General features: G+C 30.8%; 2 protein-coding genes across 2 annotated transcripts in view; both read left to right on the forward strand.

The window, feature by feature from the left end:
- LOC107456025 (LHFPL tetraspan subfamily member 6 protein) overlaps positions 1-16,904 on the forward strand; it is a 263,144-nt gene that overhangs the window by 41,476 nt on the left and 204,764 nt on the right. The window lies entirely within an intron of this gene.
- On the forward strand, positions 8,207-11,634 carry LOC147808121 (uncharacterized). The gene has a single exon (XM_087166031.1). It carries the CDS (start codon positions 9,497-9,499, stop codon positions 9,983-9,985), a length of 489 nt encoding a protein of 162 aa, XP_087022157.1. The 5' UTR covers positions 8,207-9,496; the 3' UTR covers positions 9,986-11,634.

The raw sequence follows: 16,904 nt of genomic DNA on the forward strand, positions 1-16,904 counted from the left end.
ATATAGAAACCAAACTGGTTTTGATGTTTGAATTCCGTTTTTCTCATTTAAATTTCGGTTGTATTTTTGTTTTATTTTCAATATGTTTTTTTTTTCACTTGTGGAAACCGATAAATATGGCCAAGGTATGGAATCGGCTGTAGTGCTTAAGAAGAAGATATAAAAGTAATTCGAAGAAAATGTGAAATTCAATATTATTTAGAACTTATATTTTTTCTGAGATCTATAAATTTTTAGTATTTTTTTAAATTTTTTCATACTGTTGAATCGAAATTAGAGTTTGAATTGGGCTTTTTAAAAATGTAACTTTTTTGTCAGATTGAAAAAAAAAAATCTTATTTTTTAGGGAAGTTGAGATTTTTATTCTATAAAACCTCAAGTTAGATTATTCTAGCTTCGTAGGGGTTCAAAATAAGAATAAGGACATTTTTTGGTACAATTCTGGACTATTTTTAGGAAAAGTAAGGAAAAAAGAGGAGCTAAAGATATTTTTACTTAACTTTTGTTCTATGTGGTACATTTTCAAATAAAAAAAAAATTTAAAACGTGAAAAATTTGATCGGAAACCAATTTAAAAATGCAATTTCGCGCATGCTAACATAAGTGAGGAATCTCACAACCTGATTTTGCTGGACTTCGGAAGGCTCCATAAAAAAATAAATCGAAAATATTTGTAGAAAGTTGATAATTATCCATATTTTCATGTAACAAAATAAATCGAAACTAAATATAATCGTATATAATCTACAGATTAAAGAATAAATGTATACAAAAATGAACAAATGTTAAGAATTGTAATTTAGTAACAAAGATCATCAAAATAAAAAGTATGAGTAAAAAGCTAGCTAAACCATTACTTAAAGTAAATGGACCTTTTTAAAGTTCTTAGGATTTTGGAGTAAATGAAATGAAAAATATAAGAAATAAAGTGTAATTTTTCACTGCAATTTGACGCATAAGAGAAAAACATTTCTTGGCAATGATGTTAATAAGTTTATCTTAACAATACTTTTCAATTAGCTATTTAACATATTAAGAAAAAAAAATTCGGCGAAAATAATGCTGGGTTTCTTTTTCATCAGAAGTCTGAAACAAGAGAAACAACTTCAATAAAAATTAGTGCAATTAAGTTTTGTGATTTTTACTAGCATTATTAATTCAAATTAAAAAAAATTCACGGAAATTGGATGTTCTGAGAACAGACAAAAATGAACATCAGAACAAAAAGCTAAAAATCAGGACTAAATATTTTGCATCTGGAATAGGGCAACTAAACCCTGAATTAATGAGAGGAAAAATGTAACAGTAAGAACTTATCATTTAATTAAAAATAAACCAACTCCCTCAAATCCTTTTGTAATATGCTTGTATTCCATTCTTCATTTAAAAAGGGGGGAAAAACTCGATGTGATTTGTCGTTTTTTCTAATACTTATAAGCCCATTTCGGTGTAAAAATCTTCGCAAATTCCCTATTACACATACAAACAACAAACTGTTTCCGTTCAATTTTTACTTGAAGATTATTTCCTCTTTATTCCATGAAAAATGATAAAAATCTAAAGAATGAAATCAGCGCAATATAGGAAATCATCGCAGTCGTGAACGATGCATAATTCTATTCCGTATTGCTTTTGTTGGATAGCGAAAATACTGTTGAAGCCACAGAAAGAAGATATTATCAAAATGAAGCGTTCGCTATTTATATTTATTCTTTTTTTGAAAAAATCAAAGTACCTATATGCTCATCTTAAGTGTTCAAGATAACGAAAACTGCGGAAGTTGTTCCATCTAGAATTCTTTATCGCAGACGATAGTCAGTGGATGTGACTTCACCAAAATGGCAACGGAGAAACAGTTGAGAGACGATATACGGTTCAGCGTGGTAAAGAGAATGGATATCTCTATTATCTTTTCTTCGATTACGTAAGAGGGAATAATAAATTCCAAGCGAGACATGTGATAACCGTTTCCGACAAGGAACGTCTTTGACTTCCGAGTTACATTGGCGAGAAGTGGGTTTATTGGGAGATAGATTGGTCGCCAACGTGTGCCATAGAGATATATTTTCTTAAGCAAATTTTTTAATTATGTATAGGGGAGAGTCGGGTAGCCCCGCCCACTTAAGGAGTATTGCTTTTATTTCTGTATAATATTGAGTAATAATCAATATTTTTGCATGTTTCTATTGTTTTATCATCTAATTAAATAATTCAAAAAGAATAAACCAAAAAAAGAATAGTTTAACTTAAAAAAACATGTTTTTCAGCTCTTTTCAAAATGTGTCGGGTAGCCCCGCCCAGTTACAAAAAATATGTTTTTTGACTATTTTTTCAGATGTAAATGAAAATGATCAATGTATTAACAATAGATAAACCTCATTTATCATTTTTATCACAAAATTATTTTATTTATTACATATTTATATACTTTTAGTGAATTCTATCATTTAATAACAATAATTTAGTAGCAACAATATTTGTTGTTAAAAATGCATATAACATTCAAATTTGAAGCAATAAAATAATAATCTTTGCAACCGAACATTTATCGGCGAAATAAAATTGGGCGGTGATACCCGACATTCATGTGACCGGGGCTACCCGAAATCCAATTTTTTTGTAAATTTGTAATTACTCGAACAATTTTTCACATATGAGCTTCTTTCTTTGTGCAAATTAAACTTAAGACTACATACTTTAATGCTGTATGTTTAGAAAAATATATTTTTTTAGTATTAAAATGAAGTTTAATCGAAACATTCAATCAATTTTTCTTAACTTCATGACTACTGTATTCAACATGTTTTCAAAACTATTGTTTACCATGTTACCAGCTGCATAAATGCTTGAAACTTCGAAAATAATCTTTTTTTAATATAATAATTAATGTCCGATGGCCCATTGACTTGAAAAAATATTCTATACATATGAAATTGACAGTGGGCGGGGGTACTAGACACTCCCCTAATAGTATTGTTTTCACTGAGATTGTGAAAAATCGTAATAAATAAAGAGCTCAGTGGATAAAGGTCTTTACAGACATTTTCTTTTAAAAATGAGATTTCCTAGAGAAAGATCTTATTTTTGTCTTATTCAATGTGCAACATTCATTTTAAAACTCCAAGTTTCCAAGATTTCCATTGAGGAAAGTACTCTTGACAATTTTTTTAGAGTGAGTTTTGAGTTAATTTGACAGCTAACAGCCAACGAGTAGCTTTAACTGTTTTTTGGTAGGAAATAAAAAAGAAACCTGCTTGGAAATGTTAACAAATATTTTTTATTTTTAATATAAAGTAAGTTTAAATATGAAAAAAATCATTAAGTTTTCTGTTTCGGCCTTTAATTATGCGTTTGTGTGGAAAAATTATTTTGTTTTTCTATTAGTCACACAAATGGGCATTCCTTAAACATAGATAGCGGTGTTTACTATCTGGCACTCGCTCTTAGTTTATTTATACGCATTTTCTTTTTATTTATTTTTTATCCTTTTTTTCAAGGGAGACCCTCAAAATCTGAGTGTACAGAACAATAGTAAAAATAGTTCTCCCACTCTTTGACAAACACTGATAGATCAATCATATATCAATAGAAATAGATTAATAGCTCCAAAATCATCAAAAGATGAGAATGCATATTAGAGGCATTTTCTTGATGTTACAATAAATATCTCTAGTTCAAAGATACAGCAATAATTTATAAGTTGAATAAATTTGTAAGCTTGTTTTAGAGCTTTAGTTGAATAGAAATAATTTGTAAGTTAGGAAAGTTAGAGCCGCATTCATAGAAATAATTATACCAATGGTACATTCAGTAAGAGTAAATAAATTTCAAAATATGATTTAGAGATGAGTATCTATATTATATATGTTTATTTTTTTTAATAATTTTGGACAACAGCTTTGGGTTAAACTATAAATATTTTAGTTTTACCATACCAGGGACTCACATGAAATCCACCTACAAGATCTCCCAAATATGCCCAAAAGAGATAAGAAAAGCTTAATATGGGAAGTTTATTCTTTTCTTCGTTAAAGGAAGATATGCCTTTGTCGGAAAAGAAATAATGTCTGATTCTTGTCGAATATGTATCTGGTAACTTCAAATATTTTCCCCTAGAGCTACATTTAGAGATATAGAGATTCTGGCACTATGCCCACGTGCAGCAGCTGGGGCATTTGGGAGCGCCATTTCTCGATTATGACTAAGATACTGAAAAATATAATATCCAAAGGGAGATCGCGTACTTGAGAATGGCTTTGGCTTGTAACGCGATGAAAATTGAATGTGATAACATTTGGCGATATTTCACAGAACTTTTCGTGATTTATCAGTTAACTTTTTTTTAAATTTATTTTAAAAATGAATTGTGTTTAAAAGACTTGAATGTAAGAAAGTCTTAATCGAAGCAATTTTTTAATTCCAATTATTTGTATTTTTTTTATGTTCCTTTACTTGTCTACTGCCTCGCTAGATTTTCAGTCCGTCTAATATTAATCGAAATTGTTGTTGACTTATGCCTGTTTAGGCAGAGGGGGTGCGATTGTTCTTGTTTTCCAGCGGCGCCATCTATGGTCAAGAATTCGACTTCTGCCTCACCATACGTCACACCTGTTTAAAGGGTGAACCCATTCATACATCCATTCATTCATCCACAGATCGTAATTTTGTCCTGAATCAGAGAACGATCAATCTCCAATCCAGTACCCCCAGAGGTATTGATTTGTTATGGGAGCATTGAGGACTCTGCGACTCGACAGATTTAACGTGCATCAGTCACTTGACTACACGGGGAGTCTTCGGCCGGCGGGTTTCGAACCCACGAACTCTCGAACATGAGCCAGCGCCCTTCCGACCAGGCTATCCCGGCCTAATCGAAATTATAAAATGTGTCACTGTTGGTCTCTTTCAATGTAAAGAATGATGGAATATCGGTGAGTGACCACTAATAGTTGATGACCATCGCGCTCCAACGCTTAAGATATACAATACTAGTTTTCAACATAAGATGCTGTTGTATACGGTTGAACAGTTAGAAATCGCTTTTTGATTACTTTCACACAGCCTTTTATTTTGTTTCGTCATTCTTATGATCTCACAGTTTTACATTTTAACAAATAAGAACGAACGTAAATTAATTTTTCATTTAAATAGAATCTTCTAGTTGGTGTTTAAAATAGATAAAATTATTGCATATCCTGAATCGGGATCGGAACTTTTATATAAATTAATGGGCTTTGGGGAATATAATGATAAGCCACATTTATCCAATGGTGACATTTTTACATTATATTCTTTAATATTGTTTTCAAATAAGTACTTCACAAGTTTTCAGAAATTCCATTGTATTACAGCACCATACGTAGAGCAATCTTAATATTGCGAAAACGCTGTAAAACGCTTTTCTGATCGATTTCAAATTGAGGCTTATCATTATGTTGTATTATTACATATATTATAATGACAAGACATATTTATCAATAGGTGATATTTTAACATTGTATTGTTTGGTATTGTTTCTAGAATTGCACTTTACAAGTTTCCGGAATTTGCATTAGATAAATGAACAACGCTTAGAAATATCTTAATAATGTTGTAAAAACGCTTTTCTGATCAAGTTCTAAAAGTGGCTTATAATTTTATTGCCTCTACTCTTTCAACTGGTGAAGAATATTTACACATCTGGCAGGAAAAACCAGCAAAATTTCAAAGGAAATACGTAGTTTTAGAATGATTTTCACGTTCTGCTGAAATAAAATTGATTCAAGTAAAATAAAGTTTTATTAAATAGTTTCATTATTGAGAATAGGATATGAATTTCAAAGAAAGATACATAATTTCAGCATTTCATCACTCAATCATTAAGAAACAAAAGAGAAACGTTCGAAGCCTTTTTTCTTTCTGCAATGTCGTGGGTTGATGAAAAGACCGGTTTATCTCGGTTTTTTAGCCAAAAGAAAAGCGTCTGAGAGAATTGACTTTGAATGTCAATGGGTCACTGTTCTTGCGTTCCGTTTCATTTGTTCTTTAATTCTAACCACTGTTTCCATTCGTGTTGCCGGATATGCGCCGAACTCGATCCGAGCTACCCTCTAACGCCCCCGAACCTTCCCACTCTCACGTGCAGCACGTGATGTGATCACGCGACTGGGCTTTCTTGAAAGCATGCGTGCTCTCGTTTGCGAAGTAATTGTGACTCACAGAATTAATAAATATGTTAAGGTGTTTTTTTACATTTTTACGTGATTGAGAACATGTTGATTTCTTTTAAAAAAGAATATTGAATTTTACAGGCGTTGATTTGGTGTGTCTTATGAATCGAGCTTTTAATTTGATAGTTTAAGAAAATATTATAAAAATGTTCCTAAAATCGAAGAAAATCTTTTTGGTATAAGCAATAATTTAAATCTGAAACTTTATCTTGCCTAATTTCAATTCAGAAGCGTAGCTTAGGCTTTCCTCGCCCGGGACGTACTCTGTTTTTGCACCCCTTTTAACACGGTGTTGAACTTTAAAAAATGCCTTTAGAAGCCATTTTAAGTCTTAGATAATGATAAAGCTTAAATTCAAAGCTCTTGGCATTTGTTTTTTTATATTTTACATTGAAATACATACTGCAACTTTTTAGAAGATAATTTTGATAACTTCATAAATTTTAATTCGATTCGGTTTAAAATTTAAGAGTGCTATATAGTTCTAATACAATTTCTGTAATACTTAAGATGGTTTTGATTGCGTTTATTGTCTTTTTTTTGTCTTTTAAGTAATAAGTGGTTATGCTAAGGACATTTTTCACTCAACATATCTCCAATTTATTAAAAATAATACGTGTAAAATAAAATACAATATTAATAGCTAAAGGGAAAAAAATAAAGTTGAAAGACTTATTGGGCACGGAATTAGCAATTGAAACTTTTTAAGCTTAAAAGAGAAAAGCATTTGGAGCCTTAGGATTTTATTTATAATTAATTTTCATGAATTTAGCCCCCCCCCCTAAGACTGCGCTAGGGGACAGATGTCCTCTCTTGCCCCCTGCTAGTTACGCTAGTGCCTAAATTTACATATACATTTAGATGCAATATTACCTTCTCCTTTCTTATCCTTCTAATCTCATCATCATCATAGATGGCCGGACAGCCCAATGTGGGCCAATGGCTTCCTCTGTGGATTTCTCCATAACGATCTTTGATCTCCAATTCTTTTCATTAATTCCAAGAAAATCCTTCTAATCTGAATCAGATTAAATCCATTTGTATGTTCTCCCTCATCACCCCCAGAGCTATATCAGGTTGTTTTGGAAGGTCCAAGCCTCGCACCAAGGCAACACTACTCATCAGATGTTGTGGAGTAGATTCATTCGTATTGCACTTTGTACAAACCTCAAACTTCATGCTACCACATGAGTATGTGATGGCTCAGCAATGAGCCAAACTATTATGAATTTTTTATAGTATATTAAATCTACTAAACAGGTTCTGAAAAAATATTAGTATTAGGTATTGCTCTGTATCCCGTTTTAAAAATTTGTGCTTGTAATTCTTATAGTATTTAAATTTTTTTTTAAATTAGCTTCCTTTTTTACTTTATTTGATTTATTTAAATTTTATCCACAAACAGCTACAAAAAATATTTACGAATTAAAAAATTTGAAAAAGCCACAGTTATAATATTCTATTTTAAGTTAAATTAGAGTTACTGAAACAACTTTAAAAAGTAGATCATTAAGCGAAGAAAAATAAAAACTCGCACCTTCTAATAATTAGTCAATATGCATAAACATGTACAAGTCTCATTAGATAAATAATTTGCTTTATCATATTTTTATTATTATTTTTTTCAAGAAGTAAAGGGCTTGGATGTGAAAATTTTTGCTAATTAAGACACGACTCTTTCTAATTGGGAAATTCTATTTCAAAGCAAAATATTTTGGTAAAAAACTGTGAAAATATAATTACCAACTGTTTAGGTTAAATTTGACGTGTTTACATAAAGATATGAAAACAATTTAAAATAATTGGTAAAAATATTTTTTAATAAATCTTAACATAATTAGCTAAATGAAGGTTTTCTTTTACACAATAAACTTTAGGCTTCAAAACTTTTTCTTATTAATGTAGAAAATCAAAAGTGCATTTTGTTTTTGAATTTTTGATTGGCTTGGTTATCTATATAAATGTTAATTAGACATTTATGTAAATTTATTAGCTTATGCAAAATAATTAATGAACTGAATAGTATAGCAACGAGCTTTTAATTTTTATACTTTTCAATTTTAATTTTTTTAATCATATCTTAAACTGATTGGTTTATGGTAAATTATTTTTTAAAAAACGTTATTAACAGGAACAATCGCACCCCCACTGCCTAAAACAGGCACACGAAAAAAAAAATGTTATTAACAATAAGCTCTGTGATATAAGTAATAGCGGGAGTTTTAAATATCTTTTTTGTTAGTAGATGTTATTCTTTTTTGTTGTTGATGCTTTTATCTTCTTATGCAACATTTGTAATTTATTATGTTCTTCAATTTTTTACTAATTTTTAAAGTTAGTTAAAAAAAGGTTTTATAAAATAATCTCTCCTAAATAATTATTTTTTTCCAACATTTACGAGCAAACAAATCGACTGAATGTTATCTGTAGTTTGAAACAAGTAATAGATGGATAAAAAGGGGAATAAAACTAAAAGCTAAATGATTTTTGGAAAAACAAATTTTAAAAAAATAACACTTTTTTTTGGTCATTTAGTGGAATGTTTTTAATCTGAAAGAGATGAGAGTATTTTAAGCTCTAAAAAGGATAGCGTCTGGTGCTTTGAAAAAAATTAATCAAAGTTTTTTTTTAAGTAAATTTTAGTAAGGCATTATGCTTGGACTATTTCCATAAAATCTCTTAACATTTTATAAATTACAATGAAAAAATATTTGTTACGCTTTTATTTTTTGAAAAACAAAGACATTTTAAGGACGATATCATGGTTTTGTCTCGCACTCGACGCATGAAATGAATACATTAAAGATCAAGGGAGAAGAATGATTTATATCCTTAAAAGCTGATCCTGAGGGCAAGAATTTTTTCTCGCGGGCAGGAACTGGCCCATCTTCACTGTGACATAACTTTCGGGGAGAATCGATGTTCTGTAGTATTGATTTGTCAATACTTAGTAATCTCCAAAACGCAGCAAATGACTATTAAATCGTCATTTTCGCAAAAAATGGACTTAAATCATTCTTCCCCCTTCCTCCTCCAATTGTCAAAAAATATTATGTAAATAACTATTTATGCCTGGAATTTAGTACCTAATGTTAACACATAAATACCTAATGTCAATGCATTTCATTCACTTGAATAAAAAAAAAAGAGCTTGTGTGAAATTATAATTTCAAATTGCTTCCCTCAAGGAGAATCATCCTTGGTAAAAAATTACAAACTTGTCCGTAAGTCCTCCCATTAAATATAATTTCAATAAATAAAACCTTTTAAAGAAACGAAAAATTAAAATGATTATTCGCTTTTTTTCTCAAAAAAAGAAAAAAAAAGGGGAAAAAAAGAAAAAAGAACGTAAAAGTGCAAAAAAGAAAGAACGTAAAAGTGCAAAAAAGAAAGAGCGTAAAAGTGCAAGAAAGAAAGAGCGTAAAAGTGCAAGAAAGAAAGAACGTAAAAGTGCAAGAAAGAAAGAGCGTAAAAGTGCAAGAAAGAAAGAGCGTAAAAGTGCAAGAAAGAAAGAACGTAAAAGTGCAAGAAAGAAAGAGCGTAAAAGTGCAAGAAAGAAAGAACGTAAAAGTGCAAGAAAGAAAGAGCGTAAAAGTGCAAGAAAGAAAGAGCGTAAAAGTGCAAGAAAGAAAGAACGTAAAAGTGCAAGAAAGAAAGAACGTAAAAGTGCAAGAAAGAAAGAACGTAAAAGTGCAAGAAGGAAAGAACGTAAAAGTGCAAGAAAGAAAGTGGGATTAAAGATGAGTGGAAAGAGGCAATCGAAACTAGCTGCTTGAGTCTGCACACAAAATATGTGTTACTGATATTTAAATATCAAAAATAGAGAAAATATTCACATTCTAATTTTCTTTCTTCATAGAAAATAAAATAGGTAGTAAAAAGGCACTAATTAAACAAATGTCTCTCATATGCCTTTATAACTTATTTTTAATATATATATATATATATATATATAATTTCTATGTTTCTTTCTGTTCCTTGCTTTCTTTTTTTCCCAAGTAACTTTACATTTATTTAAAAAATTGATTTAATTATGGTGATTCTCGTTCCTTGATACATCCTTATACTACCACTAAATTAAATTTGGTTGATTTTTTTTATAAATTTGATTATTTAAAAATTTCCCAATTCATTTTAAGATACAATAATTATGCAACCTAATTATTCCAAGAGACTTGAAAGTTTCGTACCCATTTTCCTATAGGTTCAACATCCATACATTCAATCTTAGATCCATATTATGAATATGTATTGACCGGAAGATTAGTTGGCAGAGACTAGTGAATTATTCAAGAGACATTTGAGTTAGTTATGGCGAACCGTAAAGTGAGGGATTTCCGTACAGGGTTTCTCAATTCCCTACTGAGATCGATACTCGGTGGAGTGTGGGGAAAAACGAGGCCAGAGATCTTCATTTTTTCCCTTTTCGATATCTCTCAAGTTTGGTGACAAAATTGGCTTGCATTGCATTACGTGCACATAAAAAAAGGCCAGAAATTCCGGAAAGGGAATAATATAAATAAGTTGTTTCTTTCAATGTATTATACGGAATATAGTTGTCTAGACATGACGTAAACATAAGGCTGAGGGCAGGCTGCTTTTGCTTTCCTCGGTGAAATAGATATCCCACAATTACAAATTGATAATTTGTTAGCTACAAATCGTTTGCGGTCGCCCCCTTTTACATGGTGGACGCTAGAGGAAGGGGGGTTTCAACGGCGAGAGGACCACTCGTCTGGTCAGCAGATGGGGGAGATAAGGAGTTGACCCCGTCCGAGGAGTCTGTCGCGGCACACGTAGGCGCAAGCCATTTTACATGCAGAAAGGTAGACCCCCTGGAATGCTGTGGTCAATGGCACGTGGCATCCATGTCTAATTGGTTGATATCCATGTCTAATGAGGGAGGGCTTTCCTTCAACTTTGCGAGGTAGTTCTAACCCTAAGGGGGAAATAGCGCTCTCTTTAGTGAAACTTATGCTGTGATTAGTGTTGCTCAATTTAAACAATATTCAGTAATATTGTTTCTTGAAATTTATTTTCTTCAATGCTTAAAAGATTTTACTGATTTTTTTCATACAATCATTCAACATTTCATACAACATTCATACAGCATTTCATTCAAATTTTAAAATATAATACTAAATTGTTCTTCACGTAATTTTGAAGCTCGTTTAGGACGATCATAGCTGCCATATTTGATTCGGACGATTTCCTATTTTATTTATTTTGTGTGTGTGTGTGAGAGAGAGAGAGAGTGAAAGAGGGAGAGAGAGAGAGAGAGAGAGGAGCTTGTTATGTCACATAAGAACTATTTTAATTGTTTTCTTATTTAAATATTATATAACTAACGTTTTCTTGATTAATTTTAATTTTTTATCTTAATGGTTATTAATGTTTCATCATCATTCTTAATATTATTTTTTTCTTTTGCAGGTAAGATGTCTTTGGTTGCTATTTAGTTCAAAAGAGGTAAAGAACTAGAAAATATCTTTTGAGTTTTTGATAATTCTGATATGGCTTTTTATAATGTTTGTAAAATTATTTCCAGATTTATATTTAACATTTTATCATTCAAATTTATTAACGGTACGTTAAATGCATTGACAGTATAGATTATTTATCATATTTCGATAAGTTTTCTGTTATTGTTTTTTTAGCCTACACAGTAGTCCATTAGATCAGAAACAAAACTTTTTAATTTTTTAATTCTGGACACAAAGCCCTTGTTTAACATTAACAAAATGTTCCATTTTGAAATTTTCTGTCATATTCAGGCATAAAACATGCCTGTAAATTTTTTAATCAACAATTGCCTTTTTCGTTTTATTTTAGAGAGATTTTTTTGTGCCTCTCACACTATTAGATTTTGCATGATATATTTTACATTAGTTGTTCTAATGCAATATAATTTTAAAACATTTAATATATATATATATATATATTGCAGTCGTGGACGTGTGAGCAGAACAAATAGGCACAGGATTTTAAAGAGAGCAAACAAATTTTTTTTATTTAATCGTTATTATGTGATGATAGGCAAGAGAGAATGTGTTACAATTTCATCGTGTCCCAGCATAAATGTTAGGGACAATCTTGCAAAGAAAATCCGTAAAATGTTTCGATTTAGAGAAAAAAGGAAATCTTAGTAACTGTAATTGGATTATTAAATAGGTCGCGCGATTCCCACAAAGAGCAAAGGGAAAAATGTCTTACTTTTAATTAATGCATGCTTGAGCCAAAGATAGATTAAAGGACAGGATGTGAATTTAAAAGTATGAGAAAGCGTTTCATTTATAATAATAAATTAAGAAAAGGATTACAGAAAAGAAATAACATAAAAAGATTAATTGAAGCTTTATATGCTACATATATATGTATATATATATATATATATATATATATATATATATATATATATATATATATATATATATATATATATATATATATATATATATATATATATATATATATATATATAACATTCATAACATTCATTAAAATTACTCCCAAAAAAATCTGCTTTTTCATGAAATCTTATAAAATAAATTTTCTTTTCCCATTTTTGTCAATATAGTTTGTACCATCAAGATAAGACTTATTCCATGTAAACAATTTGAATATTTGTATAAAACTTGTTTCAAATTCAGTTGATCGATCAGACAGACCTTTTGTTTGCGCAATATTTTTCAAGATCCACCCCGATATGTATCTTACACTATTTCCTTTATTCAAGAGTATGCTGTCACTCAAATCTTCTCTCAAAGGTCGCCAAATGTAAGAAGTACCTCCTCATTTCTGACTAGGAATCCTCTTGAAATCCGGCAGAAATCCTGCCAAGGGAGCCCCACTTGAATCAAATCTTTTTTTCTTTTCTTCCCTTTCTCAAAAAGTTTTCTCTATTTTCGCGGGAAAGGAAAGGCTTTTGCGGTGTTTTAAGTGGCTGGGCACTTAAGCTGCTGAATTATGGGCACTATCTGAAAGGCGGCTGCTTGCAGCTCTCTGGCTTCGGCATCTCCATTTATTTTAGGCACCTAAATACATAAACCTTTTCTTAATAAGGAAGTTTTAGAAAGGGAAGATTGTTTTCGCACTTGAAGGAGAAATATTTTCTTTTATTTGAATTACCATGCTCTTAGTCAGATATTTTATGCACTTCTTTAAATTGAAATGTATTTATTATTAACGATTTGCTAATGAATTAAAAGGAATGTCGATTTAATACTGAAGGGCTTTAAATTTTCACTTCGTAAGAAAATTATGTTTGAACTTGTGAGTGTTTTGGATATTTTTAATGCTTTAAATTTAAACTTGAATGGATTTTACTTAATATTTTAAACATATTAAAAATTTAAATAATTATTTAACACTACGGTAGCCCAAGGAAGTCATTTTGACTGCTTTTTAATTTCAATTAGAAAAACAATGATGACACAATTTCTTAGAATTTTGTGACTTTTTGAACAACATATAATTTTTTTATTTTTAATATATGCTAATAACTTGTTATACAACTGAAAATAATATCCAAAATATTAAAAATGAATTTTAAACAAATTTCTTTATATATTAGTTATTCTTTCACAATGTCATTCTGACTGCTTTTGGGCAATATAGGTATTTCAGTCTACGCTTGGAAACACGATCAAATATGATCTAAAATTCTGTTTCAAGCAAACTTCTGTATTGTTAATAAGGTTAGAATTTAGAGAACTGTATATTTATTTGCTTGCTTAGATGCAAAAAAAAAAAAAAAAAAAAATTTAAATAGTTTTTTTTTCTTCATTTTTTTTAATTATGAAACTCCGTTCCCTGCTTCGTGTTCATTATAGTTTTTCGTTCCTACAAGTCCCATATTCTGAAAAAATAAATAAATAAAAATAATTTTGTGTATAAAATATATATTTATAATATTTCAATTATATTTATATTTGTAACCGTGGGATGTTTTAGTGGTTTTTCTCTCCATTTAACTCAAACACGGGTTAGTTCCATCAAAAAGCCCTCCACGAAGTCAAAATTTTTCCCAATACTTGATCCAGGAGTTCAATCGTCATCTGGATTGTGTTCAAAATTACGAGGCTACAGAGTTGAACATTAGTAGTCGGAAACCCAAAAAACTGAGTAGGTTATTCAACATTGGTTATAAAATAAAAATATGTTAATCGTAATAAAATGTACGGTTACCTGGATTTGAAAAAAAAAATAATCAACTGCTAACATTTATTCGACATTTTATTATTTTATAACCTTTGTTGAACAGCCGACTAAATTTTTGAGTTTACGACCATTAATGCTCAACTCCGTAGACTTGTAATTTTGAGCCCCTTCAAGAGGACAAGGGAACTCCTGGATCAAGTACTGGGAGCAATTTACCTTTGATTTGCGTTACATGGAGAGGAAAACCTCTAAACGAGCTCTAACCCATGATCCGTCTATCACAGAGGATATTTTACGTCAATGTCGTAGGTGCGAGCTTGGTGCGGAAGTCGTTTCGACAAGCCATCGCTGGGATTTGAACCAGGTTTACCGCATTAGAAGGTGAACACTCCGTCCCCTAAGCCACCACGGTTCACTTATTAGACATTGAAACTATCTTAAATTGAAGAGAACGGAACACGTTGATGATCTTGTTGGAGCCATGAGTTCCCTCAAAATTAAAAAGTGATTTTCGCATAAGCTACTCATCGAAAATCATAAAACCCTCGCATAATACGAGGGTTGTAAATTAAATAGTGGAAACTTAACCTTGAAACTCACAAAAGGGCGCGCATGCGTAAATAGGGCATGGGTGCGGTGAGGTGGCGCTGTTGTCGATGTGTAGAGTGCAAAAAACAGTCGATTTGCTTAGAAGGGTAGTTGTTGCGTGGCGTTAAAGTGAGGAGTTTCGTTTCCATCGCTCTAAAGCATGTTGTGAAAAGGCTTAATGACGAAAAAAGACGAGATGCTTGAATCCATCGTGCTACTGTCCTATATGGTAAAGCATTTGCTCCAAAGGCTTCCACTAATCCTCGATAGCATTCTGTTGCATTTTTGCCACGGGCAACCTCGATTGTAAGCCACGACCGCTGATCACCTTTTGAAAACATGCTTTAGAGCGATGGAAACGAAACTCCTCACTTTAACGCCACACAACAACTTCCCTTCTAAGCTAATCGACTTTTTTTTGCACTCTACACATCGACAACAGCTCCACCTCACAGCTCCCATATCTAATTTGCGCATGCCCGTCCTTCTGTGAGTTTAAAGGTTAAGTTGCCACTATTTAATTTACAACCCTCGTACATTTAAAATCAACTAGTCGAGCGGGAACCTCAATACGCACACACAATATACGTAATATTAGTTCACGCAATCAAAAGAAAGGACAAGTTATTTCACCTTTAAGAACAGGATTTCATTTTTTAAATTGCAATTTATTGCTTTTGTAGCCGAACTAGCGGCTGTTATCTCTCTTGAGCATTTTATGTTTCTAAATTAGAAACGGTATTTATCTCTGAGTCTTTCACATTGTTAAAATAATTCGTTGTAAATGTTAAAATCCATATCTGTCAACATCTAATTCCTCACACTTTTGATTTATTTATTATATTTATTCAATTTTTTAAAAATAATTTTTGGTGTGAAGTCAGGCACGAGCTTATATAATGAAGATCTCGAGAGAGATATATAGATGTTTCTACAACAATGGATAAATTGTTATTACCTCTCTCTATATTGAAATCGTAAGCATAGCTGTTTTTTGGGTGTTAAACTTTGCGTTACAATATGTTTTGTTGACCAAAATCTATTTGTCTTTGAAATTTAAGTGGAAGATGGTGTGTCGAAAAATGTAGAGGGAATACGATGAAAAAAATATATCATTCGATTATTAGTTCAAGAATTATTAACTGCTAAACATGAAGTAAAAAGTACCATGTGGGCGGCTCTACACACAGCAGAAACTCAACCAATTAAGTATAATTTTATTTGCTGAAAGATCCGCCTTTTTTTCATGAATATATTTTTTCTGAAAATTCTATTTTTTTCTAAACTTATTGCATTTAGGTGTTTTTCCCCAATTTTTTACTGTACGATGCATTTTATTTTGCTGGACAAAATCTGTTAATTCTGTGTAGAAAAATGCACAAGGATTACTGTGAAATAAAAAATTTGACAATTATTTCGAGAATTATTAACTGCTCAACTTGTAATTAAAAATGCCTCTCACGTTATTTTTTAAAATTGTTTTGAAATTCCGATTCCTGTCCGAAAGGAAGGTTATTGCACTTTTAAGTTTTTTTTCTTCTGTTTAATATAATGAAAGGGAGGGAGAGAGAAAATTTCCCCATATGAAGTTCATATATGCCAATGGCCCTTTCAAAGCATGTCGAAGTTTACCTCTGTTATTGCATTTTTAGTAGTGCATTTTCAGGTATTTTTTTACAACAAGTTTTTTTTTAATTCCATAGTACTCCTTGTGTATTTTTCCACACAATTTCGAAAATTCAGGTTCCTTAATTTTTTTTTTACTGTAGAGAAGTATTAAATGGTCAAAATGTCACAAAACTGCACTGAAAACAAATTTATGTGTGTGTAATATGTTTTGAAAAAAAAATTTAATTATGTGTGTTTTTTTTTTATTCTTAATTATTCTTTAAAATAGTTAATACTTCAGAAGTAAATAGTTAAATACTTCAGAAATGAAACAATGTT

Source organism: Parasteatoda tepidariorum, chromosome 6 (assembly GCF_982258835.1).
Source record: "Parasteatoda tepidariorum strain Cologne lab strain chromosome 6, Ptep-v5.0, whole genome shotgun sequence".
Classification (NCBI taxonomy): Eukaryota; Metazoa; Arthropoda; class Arachnida; order Araneae; family Theridiidae; genus Parasteatoda; species Parasteatoda tepidariorum.

Bases quoted from the DNA above. Each gene is read 5' to 3' on its own strand.
- LOC147808121 (XM_087166031.1), top strand. From the start codon at position 9,497: ATGATTATTCGCTTTTTTTCTCAAAAAAAGAAAAAAAAAGGGGAAAAA.